Raw genomic sequence first — 26,364 nt, forward strand, 5'->3', positions numbered from 1 at the left:
GGTGTTTAGAATCAAGGTTGGATTCACACACAAGTACATTCAGGTAAATTAGAACAAGCATGATTCCCTCCTACATAATCCAAGGATACCCTGGATCCCTTCGAATGAGGAAAAATTTTATTTGAGGTTTTTTTCTTCCCTTTATCTTGATGTGATATATCTCTGAAGCCAATCTTTATCTTGTCCTTGAGAGGGTGAACAACTCTAATCAGATTTTGGAGATGAGGTTCTTCTTAGATTCTTTTGATCACACTACATCAGCAACCACTTCAAAAAGCTTAGAATTCAGCTGATTCAAGGGATTTGTAAGTTTATTTTAATAGGAATAAAGGACCTAGTAGTTTATTATCCTTTTCTGTCTCCTATTTATGCTAAACATTAAAGTAATAAATACTTATGTAAGAAACAGACTTCAAAAGACATGGATGACTTGGAAATAGGATTCACTATAAAAGTAGAGAAGGGCTCAAGACTCTCAATCAGTGAAGGTGTGTTAATACTGAAATATAAATAGCTAAAGTTCAGATTGTCTTTTCAACATAGTGAAAAGGATAGACTAGTTTCTGTAAACCTCACAGAAAATATTCACAGTTCCCTAAATGAAAAAATCATAATTTTTAGCAGAAAGAAGGTATTTCATTATGAAGATCCACACTCCTAATGTTGTGAAATAAATATTTCCCTGGAAATTTGAGGTCCTTGTCTGTCACCTCATGTTTCAAAATACCTTAGGGATGTCAACGTATACTACACATAAGCTGTCGTATAGTCTTGAACCTCTCTTTTTCACTTACATGAACATATAACGGTGCTTTATTGCCAAAAAAGGAAATATGAGCAATTCAGTATTTCCCCCATATCATTCATATAGTGTGATAGAAGTTCATTAAAATAATTTTTTAAAAAGCCATGTGAAAGTAAATACCACAGGGTTACAAAAGGTACAAAAATGTGTGAAACATTTAAATTTCAGAGGGAAATCCACACTTCTGCAAGGTTTAAGTTTCTCATATCAAATTCTCATTCCCAGTGGAAAACAGGGCAGGGAGGGTTGGGAGGCTTTTGTCCTCAGTAGCCTGCTTTTTCCCACTTAGGACTCCACTTTATACTACTTCACACTGACTCGCAGTCATTTTTAAGGCATATGACTCCCGACCAGGGCACAGATCTCACACATACTTCCAACGTCAGTGTAATGCCACTGTGTCATAAAGGTCGAGATTAGGGGTTTCAGGACATATGAAAAACATTGGGAAAATAAATATTTCAAGAGGTAATACTTTTGGCAATTTAATTTTAAAACAACTTCTTCACCAGCTATTACTATGCAAAAATAATCATTATGGTCCCAGGCATTTAATTTATTTGCAGGAAAAAACAAAACAAACTAAATGTTGATTTTTTTATTTAACTTTTGAGACATGATCCTAAAGCAATATATTAATTTGAAAAATTACCACAGCAGAAAACATGCCTCTATGTGGGTATGGTCCTTCCAAAAGTCAGCTTAAAAGTCAAGCATTTATTCTAAGCATTCTTCTACTACAGTTGTACTCAAACTTTTGGTATAACTTAGAGACAGTTATGAGCCACATAAAAACTAAGTCCTTTGTTCTGTTATTTTGAGATGGGATTTCCATATGTTACCCAGGCTGGACTCAAACTCCTAGGTTTAAGTGATCCTCCTGCCTTGGCTTCCCAAGCAGCTGGGACTACAGGTGTGTACTGCCATGCCCAGCATGTCTTATTTCTTTATAGCTGCACTTCTTATGTGACCCCAAACTCAGCCTAAGCATCCTTTTTATTGATCAAACTTGGATCCTAAGGACTATTTCCAAATATTTAAATTTATTCTTAAAGGCCAGGATTGACCACCATTGGGAATATTCAAAAGAATGGGGGTACCGGCCATTCAAGCAGCTCACACAAAGAGGGCCCCACACGTTTATAGCATGGGCTGTATCAACAGAATAAGTACATGGGCTCACAAGGTGACTAAAGGACCCATCATCCAAGAGGATGTGTCAGTTCTGATGTGTTTTATTAAAATCATTTCACTATTACAGTCATATTACACAAAGGCATGAAGATGAAATTTTAGGTGTAACTTTTTTGGGGGTATTACTTTTTAAAGTAACGGTTTTATTCATGGGCCCCAAATCCAACTTTGCTCTCAGTTTTTTTTTTTGAGACAGAGTCTCACTCTTGTCACCCAGGCTGGAGTGCAGTGGCACAATCTCGGCTCACTGCAACCTCCACACCTCCTGCATTTAAGCAATTCTCCTGCTTCAGCCTCCTGAGTTGCTGGAATTACAGGCCCTGCCACCACCCCCTGGATAATTTTTGTCTATTTTTTTTTTTTTTTTTTTTTTAGTAGAGACAGGGTTTCACCATGTTGGCCAGTCTGGTCTCGAACTCCTGACTGACCTCAGATGATCCACCCGCCTCAGCCTCCCAAAGTGTCGGGATTACAGGCGTTAGCCACTGCACCTGGCCTGCTCCCAGTTTTTACAAGATGTTAATTCCCAACAATCTGAGAGCAATGTGTTAATATGAATATTAATTCTACTAAATGAATATTCATCCTTATTTCCTCCTTGTGTAGGTAGATGAATAAAGATCCAATAGTTTAAATAGAAAGACTACTGGTAAGAATGCCAGAAGGTCAGTCTCATGCCGCCTGGTGAAATCAAACAAACAAACAAACAAACAAACATGAATTCTAGAGCTTGTGTTGTCAGTGACCAGCTGTGGGGTAAGTGTAAGATTTAATCTCTCTATTCCTTAAGTGTTCCCTTCTACAAAGTAAGAAGGCTGGACGAGGTGCGTCAATCCTAGCACACTAACCTAAGTCATCCCCCTGGTTGCCTAGACCTGTCAGGAGCATGGCCTTATGAAGATACAAGCATGAAATCCTGGGTTGGACCCCTCTATAGTTTCTGATCACTAAACACAGTAGGAGCCCAGTGTAAAACAGGTTCTGGATATCTCCCACGATAGACTTCCCAGGTCCCTGGAAGAGCTGTACCATTGTAGACACACTTTAGCCTCAGGCAAACAAATTTCTGGTCTACCAAGAACCATCTTCTTAAACCATTTCCATGGGTTTTTAAATACAGCTGTCAACTCTCCTTTTCCTCAAGCATGAAGTCAATGTTAAAAGAGGCTGTCCTTGGCTGAATACAGTGTTTGATAAAGGGAGTTAGGCACTTGTTTCACTAGTTTCTTCCTCCAGGAAATAAGGTTAACAATACAGTTGGTCAAAGCTCAGCACCCTCAGATTGCACAAGGATACTGACGCCATGGCTTTGCTTTTCAGCCACAACTGGGAATAAAACTAGGAGCTCTGCTGAGGCAATTTTGCTGCTAAAAATGTACAAATGCCTAATTAGCATTACAGGACCTACCAGAAGATGAGGACTTAAGAGTAACTAGCCAATACTACATTTACTTAACTTCTTTATAAACTATCAAACTGGAAAGTTACTCACAACTTTTGGTCCTTCAAAATTGTTGCCACCTCTTGTTTTGCTTCCATTTTATCAGCCTGTGCCGCCAGTGGCTTTTAGCTTCTCTGGGTCAGTTGTTTTACATTATTACTCCCCTTCCTACAAAGGAACATAAAGCTTGCCCTGAAACACCCAGAAAGGGTTCATTCTCTCTCTCCTTCTGTTATTTGCATTATCATGGTCAACAAATGCTTCCACAAAAACATTCCAAGCCACACAGAACCCTCCTCCTCCTTAGACATTCCTTCCATTTCCTGAGGGGGGATGGGCCCTGGAGAGGTGGGTGATTAGGCCCTAAAAAAGACAGAGCTCGTGGTTATCCTTAAGAGGTAGACCACTGCAGAGTTTAGATGGCCACATTAAAAGTACAGAATCAAACTGCTGTTTGCAATTCTTATGACTATGAATCTAACACTGAAATTCACATCTCCCCAACATACCTCAAATAACAAGAATAAAAATGCCAAGAATGAAGTTAGTCTAGGCTAATCTTTCCAAAGTGTAAAGAAGTTATAATCCCACAATTGAACACACTTCTCAGGGCTTTGTATGTTCTCTTTCCAGTTCAGCCAAGCTCCTGGGGTCTAGTGTTAAAAATACTCCAATTCTATCATCTTGTGTGGACTGAAATTTTTTTCCAAAAGACTGGAGAAGTGACTAACAATTCGAATATATAAAACAGTTTGTAACTTAAAAGATACAAGTGCAGACTACCAGTACAGTAGGTAAACATGTGTGCATTCACAATACAAAGGATCAGACTCCAAGATGGATGGCTACTACGTAACAATGCATTCTGGGTTTCTTTGTGATACCTGGAGGAAAAAAAAAGCCCGACTGGGTTGCACTGTATTTACATCTTTACTGGCTTCTTCCTGGCTAGCACCACTCTTCCCCCCCAACCCCCAACATTTTTAAGCTACTTATTTTAAGTCACAGGAATATTCAATCTAAGAAAAGCATCTTATTCGAGTAATATAATTTCTTAAAGAAGATAGCATATTTACACACATCTAACACATGAAAATACTCTATTTTATACTAAATTCCAGGTTCAAATGAACTACAATACAACATTTTGCCTTGTCTGTAGAGTGAGGATTGTTCCAAATGGGGCATATGTTGGACTGCCCCTGCAGTGACTCACTACTGTCAGACAAGTCCAAATCGGTCCCCTAGTTGGGGAAGGAGCAAGGTTTGGACTGAGAGTTTCTAGACAGTTGGGTTACACGTCCACTCCTTTGATGAGTGATCCTTCTAGGACTATGGTGAAGTCCTGAATGGTCTGCAGAATTCGGATAAGGGAGTTGACAGTCATGCGGTCTCGCAGGAGAGCGCTCTCTTCATACATTCGAGTGATGGCTGGACACTCAGCTAACAATGGAATCCACTGTGGGAGCAGGCGATCCCTACAGATCCAAACAGAAACAATTCCTAAGCACTGCTGGCCTCACTGCAGAACAAGGCACACAGTGGAGCCTGTGTGAATGGGTAAGTGTGGGGCCTGATGGTACAAAATCTATCTAAGCTAAGAGGTCAGGAGAGAGGAAATCAAAGCCAAGAAGTTGAATATTTTCTGGTAAAACAAACAGTGATGAGATAGTGTAAAGCTAAAGGGAAAATCCATTATTTTAAACCCAATTTAATTACATTAGAGAGTCTATGCACATTAAAGACATTCTCTATTCTGATTTTACCACCTTTAGAAAGAGGCAGAATGTCATTTTCTATGTCTTTTTTTTTTTTTTTAATAGGAGTGTTACTCTGTGGCAAGGCATGCCACAGTATACTGACCTTTTGGAAGAAAGACTACACTAAACTGTAGAGATTTGCTTTTTATTTTTTTAACTTATACAACGTAACAGGGTGAGGAACAAAATCAAAGCAGAAAAACATTAAGTAGATTTTATAAACCAGATGAGAGTTTGCATTGGGCTAATAAATCAGGAGAGTATAGAGATAAAAGGAGATAAAGATCATGCTCAAAAGAAATTTTAAAAGCACAGCTAAAACTGGGCTCCTTTTATGAAGAAGAAATACAGAACTTAGTTCTGTAAACCAGCTGTTTCAGGAGGATAAAACCTCACATCTTCAATTTTTCCTGATCAAACCTGACATTAGTAACCCATTGCTAAGTTCCTAAGACATCCTTATTGAGCATCCCCAACCAGGCCATCTTCAGTCTCAGGTTGGGGCTCTTAAGGTTCAGGAAAAAACAAATACTACATGGGTAACTTAAAAAAAGAAAACTAAAGGTCTCTATGTTTCATTTCTTACAATTCTGAGAGCTGTTTTAAAAGTAATGGATTGTATCGCTCCTATGTGCTACTTTCAAAAAATAAAGGGGTAGGAAATAGTCTTAGAGAGAAGATGATATATAGCAAGAATCCCATAACATTATTAAATGTAAATATAGTGGTATATATACACTATATAAGGTTTACATAGCAAATATGTACGGTGTATGTGTCTAATTATCTAGCAACCTCTCTACTACCCATCTATCTGTGGAGCCAGTATAGAGTCATGGTGGAGACCTTGGGCTCTGCAGTGGGACAGGGTGTGAACTCAGCTCTGTCCCATTTTTCTGTGTGTCCTTGGGAAAGCCTGCTAACTTATGTGTGCCTCATCTATTTTCTACTTTCTTATCTTTAAAATGAGAAAATCGTTCGCTACCTCATGTAGTGGTAGTGGTGAATTAAACTCGAGGGAGGAGGCAGAGGTTGCAGTGAGCCAAGATTACGCCACGGCACTACAGCCTGGGCGATGGAGTGAGACTCTGTCTCAAAAGAAAAAGTAAAAGGAAAGAAAGTAACCCAAAGGAGAGCTCTGGAAGGGGTATGATCTGGTATAACCTTTTCTGGACTCTAGTTCAACATGTAACAGTTCAACGTGTAACAAAGATAGGAAAAATAAAACACTGGTTTTGTACCTTGTTCCAAGGCAAACTAAAATCTGGAATTTGCCATCCTTCCCAATGTTCCTGGGTGCAGTATTAATAGCATTTACATAGTGGCAGAAAGTTTTACAGGATGATTTCTGAATAAGGACATCATCTTCATTATCTAGAATCTGGTCAGTTGTTTCAAAATAAGCAACCACTTTCTCTGAGGAAAAAAGTCAGAATTACATCACAATATATGTCAACACTTCATATATAGAAAGATTCATCACTTAATTTATTATGGAAACACTAATGATGCTTTGCATACAGTCAGTGCTGAAGCCAATATCATTACTTTATCATTGATTTCAGGGGTCCATGTTTCATGGTAGAACAATAAATACGTTCCCAGGAATTTCTTTTCTTTTTCTTTTTTTTTTTTTTTTGAGACGGAATCTCGCTCTGTCGCCAAAGCTGGAGTGCAGTGGCCTGATCTCAGCTCACTGCAAGCTCTGCCTCCCGGGTTTACGCCATTCTCCTGCCTCAGCCTCCTGAGTAGCTGCGACTACAGGCGCCCGCCACCTTGCCTGGCTAGTTTTTTGTATTTTTTAGTAGAGACGGGGTTTCACCGTGTTAGCCAGGATGGTCTCGATCTCCTGACCTCATGATCCGCCCATCTCGGCCTCCCTAAGTGCTGGGATTACAGGCTTGAGCCACCGCGCCCAGCCAGGAATTTATTTTCTAATCTAGACTGCATTCCAGAAGACTATAAAGTTTACTCCCTTTAAAATACTTTCATGAAACAGAAACTGGCAAAAAAGAAAAGAAAAATAGCATCTTCTGTTGAGACTGGAACCTTCTAGGAGTAACCAGCAATGACGTGGTAGCCACTGAAATAATACCCCCTGTGTTCTACTTACAGAATGACTTGCTAACACTTTGCAACAAGACCCTTGAAATGTACCTGAATAAGTATCTGACAAAGACAGACATATGTATATACACAAGAAGCAGAAGCAGTAAGATTCTAGGCATTCCAGAAGAAAAAAAACCTGTGGGCCTATTTCTATCAACTTTCCTTTTTTTTTGTCTATTCTAAGTTAGAGGAAATAAACTACTTCATCTAGGCCTTATTTAGAAAACACAAAATGATTAATTGCCCATTTAAAGAAACTATGAATTCTGGAAGAGCTGCATACCAAAAGAAAGATTACAAAGTTTAGCAAGCTAGAGCAGAAACACTCCAAAAGAGCTTTCTGTGATTATGAAAATGTTCTCCATCTACAAGGTCCAATTTGGTAGCCACGTGTGGCTACTGAGCACTTGAAATGTGGCCAGTGTTATTAAGAAAATGAAATTTACATTTGATTTAAATTAAATACATTTGGCCACGCGTGGTGGCTCACACCTGTAATCCCAGCACTTTGGGAGGCCAAGGCGGGCAGATCACCTGAGGTTAGGAGTTCGAGACCAGCCTAGCCAGCATGGTGAAACCCCGTCTCTACTAAAAATACAAAAATTAGCTGGGCGTGGTGGCAGGCACCTGTAATCCCAGCTACTTGGGCTGAGGCAGGAGAATTGCTTGAACCTAGGAGGCAGAGGTTGCGGTGAGCCAAGATCACACCATTGCACTCCAGCCTGGGCAACAGAGTGAGACTCTGTCTAAAACAAACAAAAAAATTAAATAGATTTAAAATTTAAACGGCTATGTGTGGCTAATGGTTACTATACTGGACAACACAGAGCTAGAGAAATCCTTTTACAAAAACTGGCCAGGTGCAGTGCTCATACCTGTAATCCCAGCACCTTGGGAGGCCAACCTGGGTGGATCACTTGAGAACAGAATTTGGGACCAGCGTGGCCAACATGGCAAAACCCCGTCTCTACTAAAAATACAAAAATTAGGGGTGTGGTGGCAGGCACCTGTAATCCCAACTACTCAGTGACTGAGGCAGGAGAATCGCTTGAACCCAGGAGGCAGAGGTTGCAGTGAGCTGAGATGGGGCCACTGCACTCCAGCCTGGGCAGCAGAGTGAAACTCCATCTCAAACAAACAAAAAAGTTCTATCATGTCACTCCTTAGCTCAAAGCCTTCCAACAGCTTCCAATTTCATTCAGGATAAAGGCTGAGGTCATTCCAATCACCTAGAAGGCCCTACACAACCTGGCACTGACACTAAACACCACCTCCCCGAGTCTCCTACTCTCTCTCTCTCGCTGTGCTCCAGTCACACTGGTCTTGGAGTTCCATGGAAACACTTCCGCCTTGGGGCTTAGCACTCGTAGTGCTGTCAACCTGGAGTCCCTCTTCCCAGATATCTACATGGCTTACTTCCTCACCTACATGAAGTCTATGCTCCAATATACCTTGACATTCAGCACAGTCTAAAACCACCCATTAAAAAGACCACCCGTTTAAATCCCCACTTTATTTCCTTTTATACTGCTCTATTTCTTTCCAGATCAATGGTCACATTTCTGACATACCATATGAATTACATTATTTGTTATGTTTTTGTGTATTGTTTGTTTCCCACACTAACCTAAGTTTGTCAACCACAGGGATTTCTGTTTTGTTTATTAATGTATATCTTGAGCAACTCGAATAATATTTGGAATATTGTACATATTATAATTTGTTGAGTGAATGAAAAACAAAGACAGTACTTGATATTTATTATTATTATATATACTTTTTGAGACAGGGTCTCACTCTGTTGCCCAGGCTGGAGTGCAGTGGCTTGATCATGGCTGACTGTAGCCTTCACCTCCTGGGCTCCTGGGCTCAAGTGATGCTGCTGCCTCAGGTTCTCAGGTAGCTGGAACCACAGGTGTTTGCTAGCACACTCAGCTAATTTAATATTTATTTAAAAATATATATATACCTTTGCCAGGCACGGTGGCTCATTCCTGTAATCCCAGCACTTTGGGAGGCTGAGGCGGGTGGATCACGAGGTCAGGAGTTCAAGACCAGCCTGGCCAATATGGTAAAACCCCTTCTCTAGTAAAAATACGAAAATTAGTTGGGCATGGTGGTGCACACCTGTAGTCCCAGCTGCCTGGGAGGCTGAGGCAGGAGAATCGTTTGAACCCAGGAGAAGGAGGGTTGCAGTGAGCCAGGATTATGCCACTGCACTCCAGCTTGGGCAACAGAGTAAGACTCCGTCTCAAAAAAAGAAAAAAATATATATATACCCTTATCACTAACCCTTATTCACTCAGATTCCTGGGTCTGTGAGTTCCTAAGAAACACTTCAGTGACCTTAAAGTATATACATCTGCTTTATTTACCTATGAAGTCCCAGATGAAGACATTCTTGTGAAAGATGCGGGCAGATTTGAACCCATGGTGGAAAACCTGCTCAAGGGCTGCAACCAGGCCATTTTCTCCACATAGCAACACGGTGAGGCTTCCTCTCTGTGGGGCATAACACACAGTGTCAAAGAAAAATCTCCTGCATCTATGTCTAAGAAAAACACTAGAGAAGCAAGTGCTGAATGTAGCTATATGAAGCATATTTTTACAGCTACCAGAAAGCTTACAAATGAAAATTCAAGCACCCCATATTGCCTTGTGTATCACATATAAAAGCATCTTTAAAAGTCCCACTATACTAAGTTTTATAGCCCATAAATACCTCTTTTTCAGGTTTATGAAAATGTTTCACAATATTATTCACAGCTTCTCCAATTCCTTCTTGGATCTGCCCAGCATTGGGTTCTGTAAAATAATAAACAGTGGCTGCATTCTCATGGGAGATAAATAAACCAAAGTACTATGGGACATCAACTGTGTCCACCTAGGCAGGAAGTACATCACCAGAGCAGGCTGGCTTTGCCAGGGGCTCTATAGAACTTGCCTCTGGCCAGTTTGGCCAAGTGGGAGGCATCCTGGCAAAATGGAAAATAATCCAAGAGATCCCTAGATTCAAATCCCAGCATTACCATCTGCAATCTATAACCCTAGCCTAGTGTCTAACTTCCTCTGAGTTTTCAGTTTCCTCAACTGAAAATAGGGAAAACACACACCTCATTGGGAAAACTGGTAAGTTATAGGAGTAAACAACTTAGCATGGTGCCTGTCACAAAATGCAAGCAAGCCCCCAAATATGAGAAGCAAGGCTGGGAAGTCCCAGCATCACTCCTCAAATGTTCCCTTATGCTACGTACCTATGAGCCCGTTAGTGAGCATAGACTAAGGCTTGAGGCGCTCTGGATAGCTAACCTGGAGTTTGAAGATTTGTTATTGTGTTTAAAATAAGGGGAAAATGCCAGGTACCCTGTGGCATCCAGGCCTGAAGCCCAGAACTCCCTCCCTTCCTGGCTAGTCAATCTGTCTCAGCACTGCTTCCTTCTGCCAGCCAGCACTTGCTCTTCTAGGCTACTTTCCTGAGGGATAGGTTGGTGGGCTGCTTGAATGGGACCTAAATCACTTTTGTCCACCAAATCTAAGGAATGGTTTGTTTTTTAAAAAAGGTGGTAAACATTTCAGAAGTAGGTAACAAGAGAAAAGGTATATAGTTTGGATTTTCTTGTAGTTCTAATTTACTTATCACACTATAAAGGAAAACCCATACATCCTCATGTTTAAGAATCTCTGAATTCATACTGCTGAAGGATTTCTTGCATAAACATTTCTTTCAGTGAAATTCAAGGTTTTTTCTACACTAATGCATAAAAATTGTTAAAATGAAAACCTCCTATAATTGAAGTACTGATACTACGACCTCTTGTTCCTAGTAGTTTCTTTACCCAGTAGCTTTTTGTTTTTTTACCTTTACCTTTCTCTATTTCTTCTTTTAGACATCAAGTCTATTTTGAAACCTGTCACCCATTCCAAAAGAGCCTTGATCAATATTATTTTAAAACTGACTTAAAAAATTTTCAGTTCTCTGAATACCATCTTACATATAACATACTGTGAGAAAATACCGTTATCCATTTCTGAGTCTTGGGTCATTCAGACTTTTCTGCTTATAGAGTGAGAAAAGAAAGTATGATAAAAAAAAATGGGGGATAAAAGCCTTTCAAATAATACCCCCATAAAATTGGACTGACTCAGCTGTTATAATAATTTGGATGGATTGAGCTGAAACCTACTTTTAAATTTTAAATCAGCATAATTAAAATTCACCATATACTAAAAGTCACCAATTTTGATGAGCTTTGACAAATGGACAGTCATGTAACCACCACCACAATCATGATATGGAACATTTCCATCATTCCTGAAAGTTACCCTGTGCTCTTTTCAGTTACCTTCCTTAGCTCCTAACTCCTGGCAACCACTGATCTGCTTTCTATTATTATATTGCTTTTATAGAGATCTGATATATAAACAGATACATATCACTATCTGTTTATCCTTTCACCAGTTGACGGATATTGGGATTGTTTCCATCTTTGGCTATTACGAATAAAGCTCTAAGAACATCTGCGTACAAGTCTGCATAGATATATGTATTCATTTCTCTTGTGTACATATCTAGGAGTGAGATTGCTGGGCCAAGGGTATGGTAAGCGTACATGTATCTTTATAAATGCCAAGATGTTTTTTATTTTGTATTCCCACTAGCAATGCATGAGCTTTCTGTTACTCCACATCCTTACCAATATTTGTTGCTATAAGTGCTTTAAATTGGTTGGGCGCAGTGGCTCGCGCCTGCAATCACAGCACTCTGGCAGGCTGAGGCGGGAGGATCATCTGAGGTCAGGAGTTCAAGACCAGCCTGGCCAACATGGTGAAACCCCATCCCTACCCAAAATACAAAATTAGCCTCTCGTGGCAGTGCATACCCGTAATCCCAGCTACTTGGGAGGCTGAGGCAGGAGAATCGCTTGAACCTGGGAAGCGGAGGTTGCAGTGAGATGAGACTGTACCACTGCACTCCAGCCCCGCCAACAAGAGCGAAACTCAGTCAAAAAACAAACAAACAAAAACAAAAACAAAAAAACTGCACACATGGTTAATACACAATCATGTGCTAGCAAATGGATAGAGACTAATAGAACCTAGGGAAACTACTTTGTTAATAAACTAAGGACCTATTAGGTACCTTTGTTATTCTACTTGTGGTTATAATCTATAGCTAAAAAGCCCCGTCACTGATAAACTTCTGTAACTTTTCCCTAAATACTGCCTCTATATTCATGTTCTGTGGCTGCCTTCTGTGGCTGCTGTAACAGACTCAAAAATTTGGTGGCTTAAGTGACAGAAATACATTTTATTGCAGTTCTGGGGGCCAGAAGTCAAAATTTAGTTATCACTGGGCAAAAGAAAAAAAAAAAAGCAAGGTGTCAGCAGGGCTGCATTCCCTTGAAATTCTAGGGGAAAATCCCTTCCTTGCCTCTTTTAGCTTCTGGTGGCTGTTGGCATTGTTTTTTTTTTTTTTTTGAGACGGAGTCTCGCTCTGTTGCCTAGGCTGTAGTGCATGTAGTGCAGTGGCCAGATCTCAGCTCACTGCAACCTCCACCTCCCAGATTTAAGCAATTCTCCTGTCTCAGCCTCCCAAGTAGCTAGGATTACAGGTGCACGCTACCATGTCCGGCTAATTTTTGTATTTTTAGTAGAGATGAGTCAGGCTGGCCTCAAACTCCTGACCTCAGGTGATCCAACTCAGCCTCCCAAAGTGCTGGCTGGGATTACAGGCGTGAGCCATAGCGCCCGGCCGGCATTCCTTGGTTTTTTTTTTTTTTAAGACATAGTCATGCTTGCTTCACATATACTTGCAGCACATATACTAAAAAATTGGAACAATACAAAGAAGATTATTAGCATGGCCCCTGCACAAGGATGACAAGCAAATTTGTGAAGCATTCCATATTTTCCTCAATACTTGAATATGGAACATACGCACAGGAGAAGGAAATAACATTGCACTTTATAAACACTGTATTGTAAGTGGAAAATGCAATGTCTTAAATAAAACTATTTAAAATTGGCACCAAAAAAAAAAACCAAAAAAAGACAAGAGTGTCACTCTGTCACTCAAGCTGGAATGCAGTGGCATGAGCTCGGCTCACTGCAACCTCTACCTCCTGGGTTAAAGCAATCCTCATGCCTCAGCCTCCTGAGTAGCTGGGATTACAGGCATGCACCACATGCCTGGTTAATGTTTTTTTTTTTTTTTAGTAGAGACGGAGTTTTGCTATGTTGGCCTCAAACTCCTGACCTCAAGTGATCTGCCCACTTTGGCCTCCCAAAGTGTTGGGAAAGAATACATATGATTGCATTTAGGGTCCATGTAGGTGATCCAGGACAATCTCCTTATTTCAAGATCCCTATCACATCTGCAAAAATCCTTTTTCCAAATAAGGCAACATTTATAGATTCTAGAGGTTAGAATTTTACATTTTTGGGAGACATTATTTAGTCTATTAAAGCCTACATTAGTAATTTAGTCTATTAAAGCCTACATTAGTATAAATTAGGAAGTTTACTATATGCTAAAAATGGCATGTGAACATAGTATAATACTCATAAAATTAACTCCTTTATAGTATTTTGTTTCATCCCTACTATAGGAAGAAAATTGGAACAGAAGGGGTAGAAGGAAATTTTAATCTCTTAGAATAAGAGACACTGGGGCAGGCGCAGTGGCTCACGCCTCTAATCCCAGAACTTTCAGAGGCAAGGCGGGCAGATCTCAAGGTCAAGAGATTGAGACCAGCCTGGCCAACATGGGGAAACCCCGTCTCTATCAAAAATATAAAAAATTAGCCAGGTGTGGTGGCGGGCACCTGTGATCCCAGCTACTTGGGAGGCTGAGGCAGGAGAATTGTTTGAACCTGGGAGGCAGGGGTTGCAGAGAGCTGAGATCGCACCACTGCACTGCAGCCTGGGTGACAGAGCAAGACTCCTTAAAAAAAAAAAAAAAAAAAAAGGCTAGATATGGCTATCTGGGAGTACTGTAACATACAACTATTATTATTTCTCCTTTAAGTTTCAGGCAAGGCCAGATGTGGTGGCACATGGCTGCAATGCCAGCACTTTGGGAGGCTGAGGCAGGCAGATTGCTTGAGCTCAGCAGTTCAAGACCAGCCTGGGCAACATGGCGAAAGGCAGTCTATAAAAAAAATACAAAAATTAGCCGGGTGTGATGAGGTGTGGCTATAGTCCCAGCTACTTGGAAAGCTGAGGTGGGAGGATCATTTGAACACAGGGGGCAGAGGCTGCAGTGAGCTGAGACTGTGCCACTGCATTCTAGCCTGGGTGACAGAGTGAAATCTTGTCTCAAAAAATAAAAGTTTCAGGTAAAATATTTACTTATATTTCCACAGCTTAATAAAAACAGAGCATGCAGGTTTTCTAAAAAGATAGATTTTAACTCTAAACTCTTCCAGCTTTTGAATATTTATGAATTTTCCTCAACTTTCAAATTCTTTTTTAAATCTCCTCACTACATTCATTAACACAACTGTTTTCTATCAAATGGTCACATGAAGCCTACATCATATGAGCACATAGGAAAAATTTAAATATACTTACTGTTGTTTTTTCCTGTCAGTGAAGTGATGCTCAATCTCCTAGCCGTGGTGGGTGACTTCTGCTGGGGTGGAGTCCGACACTGCTTTACTAGATCATCATCTGATGCTGATGTCATCAATTCTCCAATAAGAATTCTCTCCAGGCTCCCATCATCAATGCCTTTCCCCAGCCACCGTCCACATGGGAATCTGGTAGGACAGAGAACAAATTTTTTATTTTTATTTTTTTTTTGAGACAGGGTTCTTGTTCAGCCCCCTGAGTAGCTGGGACTACAGGTGTGCACCAACACACCTGGCTAACTTTTGTGTTTTTCGTAGAGAGAAGGTCTCATTACATTGCCTATGCTGGTCTTGAACTCCTGGCCTCAAGTGATCCTTCCATCTCAGTTTCCCAAAGTGTGGGGAGGATTACACAGGTGTGAGCCATTGCACCCGGTCAGAGTATTTTCAAACTAGAAATTAATTTGGGAGTTAAGGCACAGAAGAAAAGAGGACAATGTTTCCACAGAGTAGTATTGGCTGTGATTAGTGGAATCCAAGAGATCTTTTCCTCCTACTGAAATTATTTTAGGCTCTTTTTGATTTTCTTTTATTCTGAGAGTTATATTAATCTTTCCAACATTTGTGGACTAAGCAATAGCAGCAAACATCTGTTGTTTTAAAGTTTTTTGAGGCTGGGCATGGTGGCTCATGCCTGTAATCCCAGCACTTTGGGAGGCCAAGGCGGGTGGATCACTTGAGGTTGAGACCAGCCTGGCCAATACAGCGAAACTCCTATCTCTACTAAAAATACAGAAATTAGCCGGGTATGGTGGCGGGTACCTGTAACCCCAGCTACTTGGGAGGCTGAAGCACGAGAATTGCTTGAACCTGGGAGGCAGAGGTTGCAGTGAGCCGAGATAGTGCCACTGCACTCCAGCCTGGGCAACAAGAGTGAAACTCTGTCTCAAAAAAAAAAAAAAAGAAAAAAAAAAGAAAAAAAAAGAAAAAAAAGTTTTTTGGGGGGCAATTTTGTATGACATAAACAAAAAAAAATTGTCCCCCTCCCCTGGAAAAAAAAAAAACCCTAAAATTCAGAAGGCAGCAGAAGAACTCAAACGATCTTTTTTTTGAGATAGAGTTTCACCTTGTTGCCCAGGCTGGAGTGCAATGGAGCAATCTCGGTTCACTGCAATCTCCGCCTCCTGGGTTTGAGCGACTCTCCTGCCTCAACCTCCCAAGTATCTGGGATTACAGGCATACGCCACCATGCCCCACTAATTTTTTTTATTTAGTAGAGATGAGGTTTCACCATGTTCGTGAGGCTGGTCTCAAACTCCTGACCTCAGGTGATCCACCCGTCTTGGCCTCTCAAAGTGCTGGGATTACAGGTGTGAGCCACCGTGCCCAGCCTACAATTCTTAAACTTTTTCTTATCTGAAGAGTCTTAAAACAAAGAATTCTGAGTTCCCAAGGCCATTTACTTACCTGTATGTATGTCCTGTGATTTCATTTCTGACCATGACACAATCCACTAGCCATTTGGCTAACAGTCCAGAGTTATCGTGACCAATCTGAACAGTGGTCAGCTTCCCCAAGTTCTGGCACTGTAGGGACAGGACTTTAGGTTATTTAGTACTCAATCCCATCCTGTTACATCTCAGCTTTACAGGTACTTTGGTTCCGTCTAATTTAACAACTGCATAGACAAACCCTGAATAATGTATTCAGCTATGCACTAGAGAAATATATTCACATGTATTCCTTGCTCTCAGAGAACTCCCACATAATGAGATAGGAGACATATGGACATTAACTACCAAATGAGGGGGACTGCACACAGTGCTAGATTAGAGATATAAAAAGTGCTAGAAGAACGCTGGGGAAGGAACAGTTACTTCTACTTGGGGAACCCACAAACAACATTGACACAGTGACTTGTGCCTTGAAGGATGAGAAGAATTTCAAAAAACAGGAAAAAGATGCTATTTAGATTTAGTTACAGAGAGGCCAAGAAAACAATTATAGGTTTTAAAAATCACTGATTTTTTTTTTTTTTTTTTTTTTGAGACAGAGTCTCGCTCTATTGCCCAGGCTGGAGTGCAGTGGCTAGATCTCAGCTCACTGCAAGCTCCGCCTCCTGGGTTTACGCCATTCTCCTGCCTCAGCCTCCCGAGTAGCTGGGACTACAGGTGCCCGCCACCTCGCCCGGCTAGTTTTTTTTTGTATTTTTTAGTAGAGACGGGTTTCACTGTGTTAGCCAGGATGGTCTCAATCTCCTGACCTTGTGATCTGCCCGTCTCGGACTCCCAAAGTGCTGGGATTACAGGCTTGAGTCACCGCGCCCAGCCAATATTCTTTCTTTAAAAAAAATTTTTTTTGTGTGGGTACACAGTAGGTATATATATTTATAGGGTACATGAGATGTTGACATTTTTCTGTTCCAATAAGATACTCAGGCAGAACTGACCTCAGACCTCATATACTAGAAGTCTTCGAAGCTATTTTTTAACAGGCATAGCTATCAGTAAGTTATCTTCACTGGCCCTTTGTGGACAAGTACAAAATAAAGCAATGATAATAGGAATAGTAAAAATGAATACTAATTAAATTCTGACTTCTAAAATCTGATAATGAAAAGATCACTGACCCCAACTATGTGCTGGATGAGAACATCAGAATTATAAGTTCTTTTTTTGGTTAATTTTAATTTTTAATTTTTATGGGTACCTAGTAGATGTGTATATTTATGGATTAATTGAGATATTTTGATATAGGCATGCAATGCCTAATAACTGTATCAGGGTAAATGGGGTATCTGTCACCTCAAACATTTATCATTTGTGTGACAATCCAATTATGCTCTTTTAAGTTATTTTAAAATGTACAGTTAAATTATTTTTGACTATAGTCACCCTGTTGTGCTAGTGAATACTAGGTCTTATTCACTCTATTTTTTTGTATCCATTAGAGCTACGAGTTTTTTTTTTTTTTTTTTTGAGATGGAGTTTCACTCTCATTGCCCAGGCTGGAGTGCAATGGCGCAATCTCAGCTAACCACAACCTTTGCCTCCCGGGTTCAAGCGATTCTCCTGCCTGAGCCTCCTGAGTAGCTGGGATTGCAGGCATGTGCCACCATGCCCGGCTAATTTTTGTGTTTTTAGTAGAGATGGGGTTTCTCCATGTTGGTCAGGCTGGCCTCGAACTCCCGACCTCAGGTGATCTGCCCTCCTTGGCCTCCCAAAGTGCTGGGATTACAGGCGTGAGTCACTGTGCCTGGCCAGAGCTACGAGTTCTTAAAGCACTTTTTTCTTTGTAGCTCAGTGAGAAGGTATCACCATACTCTAGCTTAGGGATGATGGCATCTTGAATTAGTTGTACTGTAGAGATGGAAAGAAGTAGGTAGACATGACAGACACAGCTTAGAAATGGCAATGATGGGGTTTTTTAACGTAGTTCCATTATTGGTAGATGAAGAAAAGCCAAGGGTTTTAATATTTTATATACAGGTGGCTTTGAGTCTACTGCATGGATAAGGCCAAACTGGGCTCCTGGGGCAGGGGGGTGGTATCATGACTCTAAGTGGAAACTGCTATTTCGAGACCCCAAGGAACATGAGAATGGGACATTCAGTTAGTACCATTTCCTTCCTCAAACACAACAGTTATTTGTCCTCTTCCTCCACCAAGATCAACCTGTGTACAGGCTTAACCACATGGAACTATCTCACCAAGTAAGACCTGGAAATTGACTACAATATTAAAAGGTTGTTTATTTTGTTTTTTGAGACAGAGTCTCACTCTGTCATCCAGGCTGGAGTGCAGTGACACAATCTTGGCTCACTACAACCTCTGTCTCCTGGGCTCAAGTGACCTCAGCCTTGCAAGTACCTGGACTACAGGTGCATGCCACCATGCCCAGCTAATTTTTGTATTTTCTGTAGAGATGGGGTCTCACTATGTTGCCCAGGCTGGTTGTCTCAAAGTCCAGGGCTCAAGCAATCTGCTTGCCTTGGTCTCCCAAAGTGTTGAGATTATAGGCATGACTCACTGCGCCTGGCCAAAAGGCATTTTTATAGAATCACTCTATAAATGTCACCATGTGGTCTAAAATCTGTAAGTAGACGCTTGAACCCAAGAGGTGGGGGTTGCAATGAGTGGAGATCACACCACTGCACTCCAGCCTGAGCGAAAGAGCAAGACTCTGTCTCAAAAAAATAAAAATAAAAATAAATAAAAAATAAAAAATAATAAAATAAAATCCATAAGCGTGAATATCAGCTCTCCTGTCCTTTTGCCAAAGGATGACCAGGTTTGGGCAGAAAGCATTTTACAGTAGGGAAGAGAACCACTGTGGGGAAAACATTTATTTGAACATTTCTTGCTTGCTAGGATCTGTGCTAGGCCCTGAAAATAATGGGAGAAGACCTGGAAAGCCTCAAAGCACACCACTACAAGTGAAAAATAGAGCTTAACAATGAAAATGTAAAACAAACAAATTAGTATAAGCTGCTTAAGACAACTTTTGACATATAATCACAAAAATGATCCTGCACGCTTTGAATGTTCCTCTGTTTTGATTCAAGGAAAAATGAAAAAGCCAGACAGAATCCATCTGTAAAACTACACGTGATACATTCTGCTAGGAAAGGTGTTAGCTGAACCTACCTCAAAGGTCATTTCGAGGAGGTTTTTGGGAATCTGCATTACTCCTGTGTCTCCTAGCTCTCCTGATACACAGATCCAAGGGTTTGATGTGATTATTGCATTGCTCAGCTTTTTGATTGGGATGATCACTGACCTATATGGAATCACTGAAAGAAAAATGCAGAAATTAATAAAAAAGTGGGAATAAAATTCTCCTTATAACAATATATTAAGAACTCTATTGGTTTTCATTGATAATTTGCTTTTTATGATCTATCAAGATGTACTTACATGAAAAGTTGATATCAAAACCTTTCAGTCTAGAAAGATGAGATCTAGTTTGCAAACCAGAAGTTTCAATACTTGCAGCAATGGTTTTCACAGCATGTGTATCATCATGTATGTATGATGCATATATCACCATTAAATGTATGAACAATCTCAAGCATTAGTACCAGAATACCTAAAGATATGAACACTGACTGTGTATATTGTGTTTTCATTGCTTAAATTTTCTTAAAAACTAATTTTGTACCAAAATTGAGTAGAAATGAACATGATTATTGACATGGTTTTATATAAAAAGAGGGGTGGATGACTTTTTGGACAGTACTGTTTCTTGGGCAATGCTTTAAAGCGCTGCATTTCAGAACTTTCCCGTCCCAAGTTTACAGAACAATATGCAAAAACCACAAATAATAAACAATGGCACCTCCACTCTGGACATACCGTGAAGTCTATAAACCACAACTTGGAAAGCTATTAAGGTGACTCAGGTGCAAGAGGAGCCCGGGGAGGCTCTTCCACAGACACACCACTAGATGTCACTGCCCTATTACCGTCCTTTGCTCAAATGTGGAAGCACGAGAGGTCAGACGTTACGCATGTCCTCCCTTCTTTTTTTTTTTTTTTTTTTTTTTCAGACAGTCTCGCTCTTGTTGCCCAGGCTGGAGTGCAATGGTGCGATCTGGGCTCACTGCAACCTCTGCCTCCCAGGTTCAAGTGATTCTCCTGACTCAGCCTCTTGAGTTAGCTGGGATTACAGGCGCCTGCCACCACACCCGGCTAAATTTTGTACTGTTAGTAGAGAGATGGGGTTTCATCATGTTGGCCAGGATGGTCTCCAACTCCTAACTTCAGGTGAGCCACTGTGCCCATCCCTCCCTTCTCTTTTTAAAAAATGGGAACAGGGCCGGGCATGGTGGCTCAGGACTGTAATCACAGCACTTTGGACGGTAAAGGCAGGTGAATCACTTGATGTCAGGAGTTCGAGACTAGCCTGGCCATCATGGTGAAACCCTATCTCTACTAAAAATATGAAAAAAAAATTAGCTGGGTGTCGTGGTGTGCACCTGTAATCCCAGCTACTTGGGAGGCTGAGGCAGGAGAATCGCTTGAACCTGGGAGGCAGAGGTTGCGGTGAGCCGAGACTGCACTACTGCACTCCAGCCTGGGCAACAGAGTGAGACTCTGTCTCAAAAAAAAAAAAAAAAAGAAAATGGCTGGGTGTGGTGGTTCACGCCTGTAATCCCAGCACTTTGGGAGGCCAAGGTGGGTAGATCACAAGGTCATGAGTTCGAGACCAGCCTGATCAACATGGTGAAACCCCGTCTCTACTAAAAATACAAAAATTAGCCAGGTGTGGTGGCACACACCTGTAATCCCAACTACTCAGGAGGCTGAGGCAGGAGAATCGCTTGAACCCAGGAGGCAGAGGTTGCAGTGAGCCGAGATCACGCCATTGCACTCCAGCCTAGGCAACAGGAGTGAAACTCCATCTCAAAAAAAAAAAAAAAAAAAAAAAAAAAAAAAAAAAATTGGGGACGGGCCAGGCACGGGAGCTCATGTCTGTTATCCTACCTAGCAACTTGGGAGGCTGAGGTGGGCAGATCACTTGTGCTCAGGAGTTCAAGATCAGCCTGGGCAACAAAGTGAGACCTTGTCTCTATAAAAAATAAAAAAAAATAATTAGCCAGGCCTGGTGGTACACACTTGTAGTCCCAGCTACTCAGGAGGATGGGGGCGGGGAATCCCTTGAGCCAGGGAGGTCAAGGATGCAGTGAACTCTGATCCCACTACTGCACTCCAGTCTGGGCAACAGAGTAAGACCCTGTCTCAAAACAAAAAGGGGGGAGATGGCTTAAGCACATAAGCATTTTTGTCCATCACAGCCATACATTTCTGGTTTTTTGTTTGTTGGTTTTCTGGAGACAGGATTTAGCTCTGTCACCCGGTCTGAAGTGCAGCAGCCCAATCAGCGTTTACTGCAGCACTGACCCCTGGGGCTCATCCACCTCAGCCTCCCCAGTAGCTGGGACTATAGGTGCATGCTACCACACCTGGCTAACTTTATTTATCTATTTAGAGATAGAGTTTCGCTCTTGTCGCCCCGGCTGGAGTGTAGTGGCATGTTCTTGGCTCACTGCAACCTCTGCCTCCTGGATTCAAGTGATTCTCCAGCCTCAGCCTCCCAAGTAGCTGGGATTACAGGCGTCTGCCACCTTGCCCGGCTAATTTTTGTATTTTTAGTAGAGAAGGGGTTTCGCATAGCCGGCCCCTAGCTAACTTTTTAATTGTTCTTTTGTTGAGACAGGGTCTCATTATTTTACCCAAGCTGGTCTCGAACGGGACTCAAGTGATCCTCTTGCCTTGGCCTCTCAAAGCGCTGGGACTCCAGGCATGAGCCACTGCACCTGGCCTGTTTTGAAATTTTGAAATTTTTTTTGAGACAGGGTCTTGCTCTGTCACTCAGGGTATAGTGGCACGATCTCAGCTTACTGCAATCTCCATCTCCTAGGCTCAAGTGATCCTCCCACCTTAGCCTCTCAAGTAGCTGGGACGAGAGGTGTGCACCACTACGCCCAGCTATTTTTTTGTAGTTTTAGTAGAGACAGGGTTTTGTCATGTTGCCCAGGCTGGTCTCAAACTCCTAAGCTCAAGAGATCTGCCCACCTTGGCCTCCCAAAGTGTTAAGATTACAGGCATGAGCCACCTGCCATGTATTTATGTATGTATGTGTGCATGTATTTATTTTTGAGACAGAGTTTCACTCTATCTCCCAGGCTGGAGTGCAGTGGTGCAATCTCGGCTCACTGCAACCTCTGCCACCCGGGTTCAAGCAATTCTCCTGTCTCAGTCTCCAAAGAAGATGGGAATACAGGGACCTGCCACCGTGCCTAATTTTTGTACTTTTAGTAGAGGCGGGGTTTTATAATCTTGGCCAGGCTGGTCTTGAACTCCTGACCACGTGATCTACCAACCAATGCCTCCCAAAGTGCTGGGATTACAGGTGTGAGCCACCGCACCCGGTCACTATTTATTTATTTTTTGAGAAGGAGTCTTGCTGTCATGCCCAGGCTTGAGTGCAGTGGGGCGATTTCAGCTTACTGCAACCTCTGCCTCCCAGGTTCAAGCAATTCTCCTACCTCAGTCTCTGGAGTAGCTGGGATTACAGGCGTGCGCCCAAAACGCCCAGCTAATTTTTGTACTTTTAGTAGAGACAAGGTTTCCCCATGTTGGCCAGGCTGGTCTCGACCTCCTGACCTCAGGTGATACACCGCCTCGGCCTCCCAAAGTGCTAGGATTACAGGTGTGGGCCACCATGCCCAGCCATTTTGTTTGTTTGTTTGTTTAAACTAGGGTAGAATCAATATTTTTTGTTATCCTTGGGATTTCTGCCCATTTGATCATAAGCGGGGGTGTTAGAAGCCCTCCTTGAAAGATCTACAAGTAGGATGAAAAACATTTACTGAAGAAGATGCCTAGATACAGCCTCACAGTATGAGCTCATGGTTCAGTGCACTCTTAGATGAGGAAAACAAATGAAATAAATGGTTCATTTCCCTAATTTTACATAAAATACTTTATGTTAGGTGAATAGTCTCCCTTTGTGTCCTTTTATTTTGCTTTAGGATAGGAAAATGTCAGAGAAAAGGCCATACTTTCATGGTTTAGTAATCATCAGAGTCAAATGGGTTTTGAAACTGAAAGCAGAAGAGGTTAGCGTAAGACTTTATTTTAGGTGCCAGAGGCTTCTCTCATTTCTTGCACTGATAAGAAAATCTGCAGAAAAAAGGCATGTTTAGGGTCAGCAGTTCTGTGGCTGCAAAAGGCCCACAGATGCACAACGGTGATTTCATAGTTCAAGTATGAAAAAGCAACATGATTAAAAATTTCTTTCATGAAGAATTCCTCAAACTGAGAGTTACTCAGATGAAGAGACATCTACAGATATAAGAAGGATCTTAGGACTCCTCTACTGCTATTTCTTCTTATTTATTTAGAGACAGAGTCTCACCCTGTTACCCAGGCGTGATCTTGGCTCACTGCCACCTCTGCCTCTCGGGTTCAAGTGATTCTCCCACATCAGCCTCCCGAGTAGCTGGGACTACAAGCATGTGCCACCATGTCTGGCTAATTTTTATATTTTTTGGTAGAGATGAGGTTTCACCATGTTGACCAGGTCAGTCTCGAACTCCTGACCTCTCACGTTATCCACCGCCTTGGCCTCCCAAAGTGCTGGGATTACAGGTGTGAGCCATTGTGCCTGGCCTCTTTGATTTTAAAACTGTATGTAACGTTTTAGTTTCTTATACCTGCAGTAACCTAATCAATGCCTTGACAGGCATTACAGGCTGGCCTAATCCCCATTCCAATTCCCTTTTCCTTTGTCTGCCATTACCAGAGACTGGAAAGCCAAAACCTACATAATTCTGGTCAGTGAAATGTTAGTGATATTTATTGAGATTTTTTGGAAAATTATGTCTTTCTAGCACAGATCCTGCCCCTCCTTGGCACTCTCTCCTTCCTGTTGGAAGGTATACTGAGAACAGCCATGTTGAAACCATGAGGTAACTAGCACACACAGAGCATGTCTAAGGGGAAAAAGACAATGAGCCTGGGTCCGTGACAGCACTGCCCACTGCCTACTTTGAGACCTTTATTATGTAAGTGAAATCATTAAGCTGTAAACCACTGGTTTTCAAGTTTCTGATACTTGCAGCTAAATGCAATTCCTAATTGATACAAGTAAAAATTCTCCAAAGTAAGGAAGAGGACCCACTGCAAATAAGAATTAGCAACGAAGGAAAGAATAAACACTATCATTCAGCTTTCTATAAAAAATACATCTCTTGGCCAGGCTCGGTGGTTCACGCCTGTAATCCTAGCACTTTGGGAGGCTGAGGCGGGTGGATCACCTGAGGTCAGAAGTTTGACCTGGCCAACATGGTGAAACCCTGTCTTCACTAAAAACACAAAAATTAGCCGGGCATGGTGACACATGCCTACATATAGTCTTGTGATTTGGGAGGCTAAGGCAGGAGAATCGCTTGATCCCAGGAGGTGGAGGTTGCACTCCAGCCTGGGTGACAGAGCCAGACACCATCTCAAAAAAACCAAAAACAACAACAAAATCTCCAGGTCAAGCGTGGTGGCTCATGCCTGTAATCCCAGCACTTTGGGAGGCTGAGGCAGGTGGGTCACTTGAGGTCAGGAGTTCAAGACCAGCCTGGCCAACATGGTGAAACCCCATCTCTACTAAAAATACAAAAATTAGCCAGGTGTGGTGGGGCGTGCCTGTAATTCCAGCTACTCAGGAGGCTGAGGCACAAGAATCCCTAGAACCCAGGAGGTGGAGGCTGCGGTGAGCTGAGATCATGCCACTGAATTCTAGCCTGGGTGACGGAGTGCGACTCTGTCTCAAAAAAAAAAAAAAAATCTCCAATCAGCATTTCCTTCCAAAGTTGAATGATGTCCAATTATATAAGTTTATTATTATCACACAGTTACTTTCAACTTATGTGTTAAGATATTGGAATATTTACTTAATAAAACATTCCGGCCGGGCGTGGTGGCTCACGCCTGTAATCCCAGCACTTTGGGAGGCCGAGGTGGGCGGATCACAAGGTCAGGAAATCGAGACCATGGTGAAACCCCGTCTCTACTAAAAATAGAAAAAATTAGCCGGGCGCAGGGGCGGGTGCCTGTAGTACCAGCTACTCGGGAGGCTGAGGCAGGAGAATGGCGTGAACCCGGGAGGCGGAGCTTGCAGTGAGCCGAGATCGCGCCACTGCACTCCAGCCTGGGCGACAGAGCGAGACTCCGTCTCAAAAAAAAAAAAAAAATAAAAAATAAAACATTCCTTTTCACATCTGTTGTAGGTAACATTTCCTATCCAAGACTGGGTTTCTTGGGAAGCAATCTCTGAGTCAGAAATTAGCATGCACAATGCTGCTCCTGGGACCAACATGTGAGAAGGAAAGCAGGATTGGTTAAGCAAGATGTTAAGCTTCAACGCAGTCTCAATGAAGTTCTCATCTATCTAACCCCCATGGTGAGCTCCCGGACAGCTCTTTGTTCAGTCATGGGATGCTGGCTGGCACTGGCAGAAGGGATCATCTTGTGAGGTACTTTTCTTCAGTAAGGCATTCTCCACAGCCTGACAGTCAAGGGTTTCCTGTAGCACTCCTAGCATTTGGGGAATATCCTTTATTCCTAAACATAGATCTGGGGGGATGTCACAATGTCACATACACTATGGCATATCTTGCTTTAAAAAACATAAATGCTTTTATTCCATTAGCCACCTCAGTAACCCTTAACAGTCAATTCTCTAAACTTACTGATAGTAGTGAACACACTGGTGAAGCAGAAATAGTCCACAGCATTGAGAGAAAGAAGGTGGTAAAGAAACTGCTCTCTTTCTTCTTCACAACGTAGAAAAGCGTATCGCTTATAAAGCTTCCTAGGAAAGGGTAAGACAAGCACAAGACAGTAGTATCAAAGAAAAAAAAACAAGACAGTAGTATCATGTATTTTTCATTATGTCTTTTTTTTTTTTTTAAGACAGAGTTTTTCT

General features: G+C 41.8%; 1 protein-coding gene and 1 non-coding gene across 12 annotated transcripts in view; one reads left to right on the top strand and one right to left on the bottom strand.

Annotated features, from left to right (window-relative positions):
- DENND5B (DENN domain containing 5B) overlaps nt 1-26,364 on the bottom strand; it is a 208,577-nt gene that overhangs the window by 3,748 nt on the left and 178,465 nt on the right. For 9 of the 11 annotated variants that reach the window (XM_077953827.1, XM_077953820.1, XM_015151390.3 and 6 more), the window contains 8 exons: nt 26,129-26,250; nt 19,527-19,672; nt 16,348-16,466; nt 14,882-15,069; nt 10,032-10,114; nt 9,685-9,811; nt 6,442-6,616; nt 4,352-4,918 (listed from right to left, as the gene is read on the bottom strand). In XM_077953827.1, the coding sequence (XP_077809953.1) occupies nt 4,735-4,918; nt 6,442-6,616; nt 9,685-9,811; nt 10,032-10,114; nt 14,882-15,069; nt 16,348-16,466; nt 19,527-19,672; nt 26,129-26,250 (1,144 nt within the window). In that variant the 3' untranslated portion in view covers nt 4,352-4,734. Of the gene's footprint in view, nt 1-4,351; nt 4,919-6,441; nt 6,617-9,684; nt 9,812-10,031; nt 10,115-14,881; nt 15,070-16,347; nt 16,467-19,526; nt 19,673-26,128; nt 26,251-26,364 lie in introns of those variants that run through there. The other 2 variants (XM_077953825.1, XM_077953824.1) reach the window with 1 other exon arrangement.
- Nucleotides 13,114-13,221, top strand: LOC114671114 (U6 spliceosomal RNA). Its single transcript, XR_003721010.1, has one exon. It is a non-coding gene; the product is annotated as a U6 spliceosomal RNA (small nuclear RNA).

This window comes from Macaca mulatta, chromosome 11, assembly GCF_049350105.2.
Source record: "Macaca mulatta isolate MMU2019108-1 chromosome 11, T2T-MMU8v2.0, whole genome shotgun sequence".
Taxonomy (NCBI): Eukaryota; Metazoa; Chordata; class Mammalia; order Primates; family Cercopithecidae; genus Macaca; species Macaca mulatta.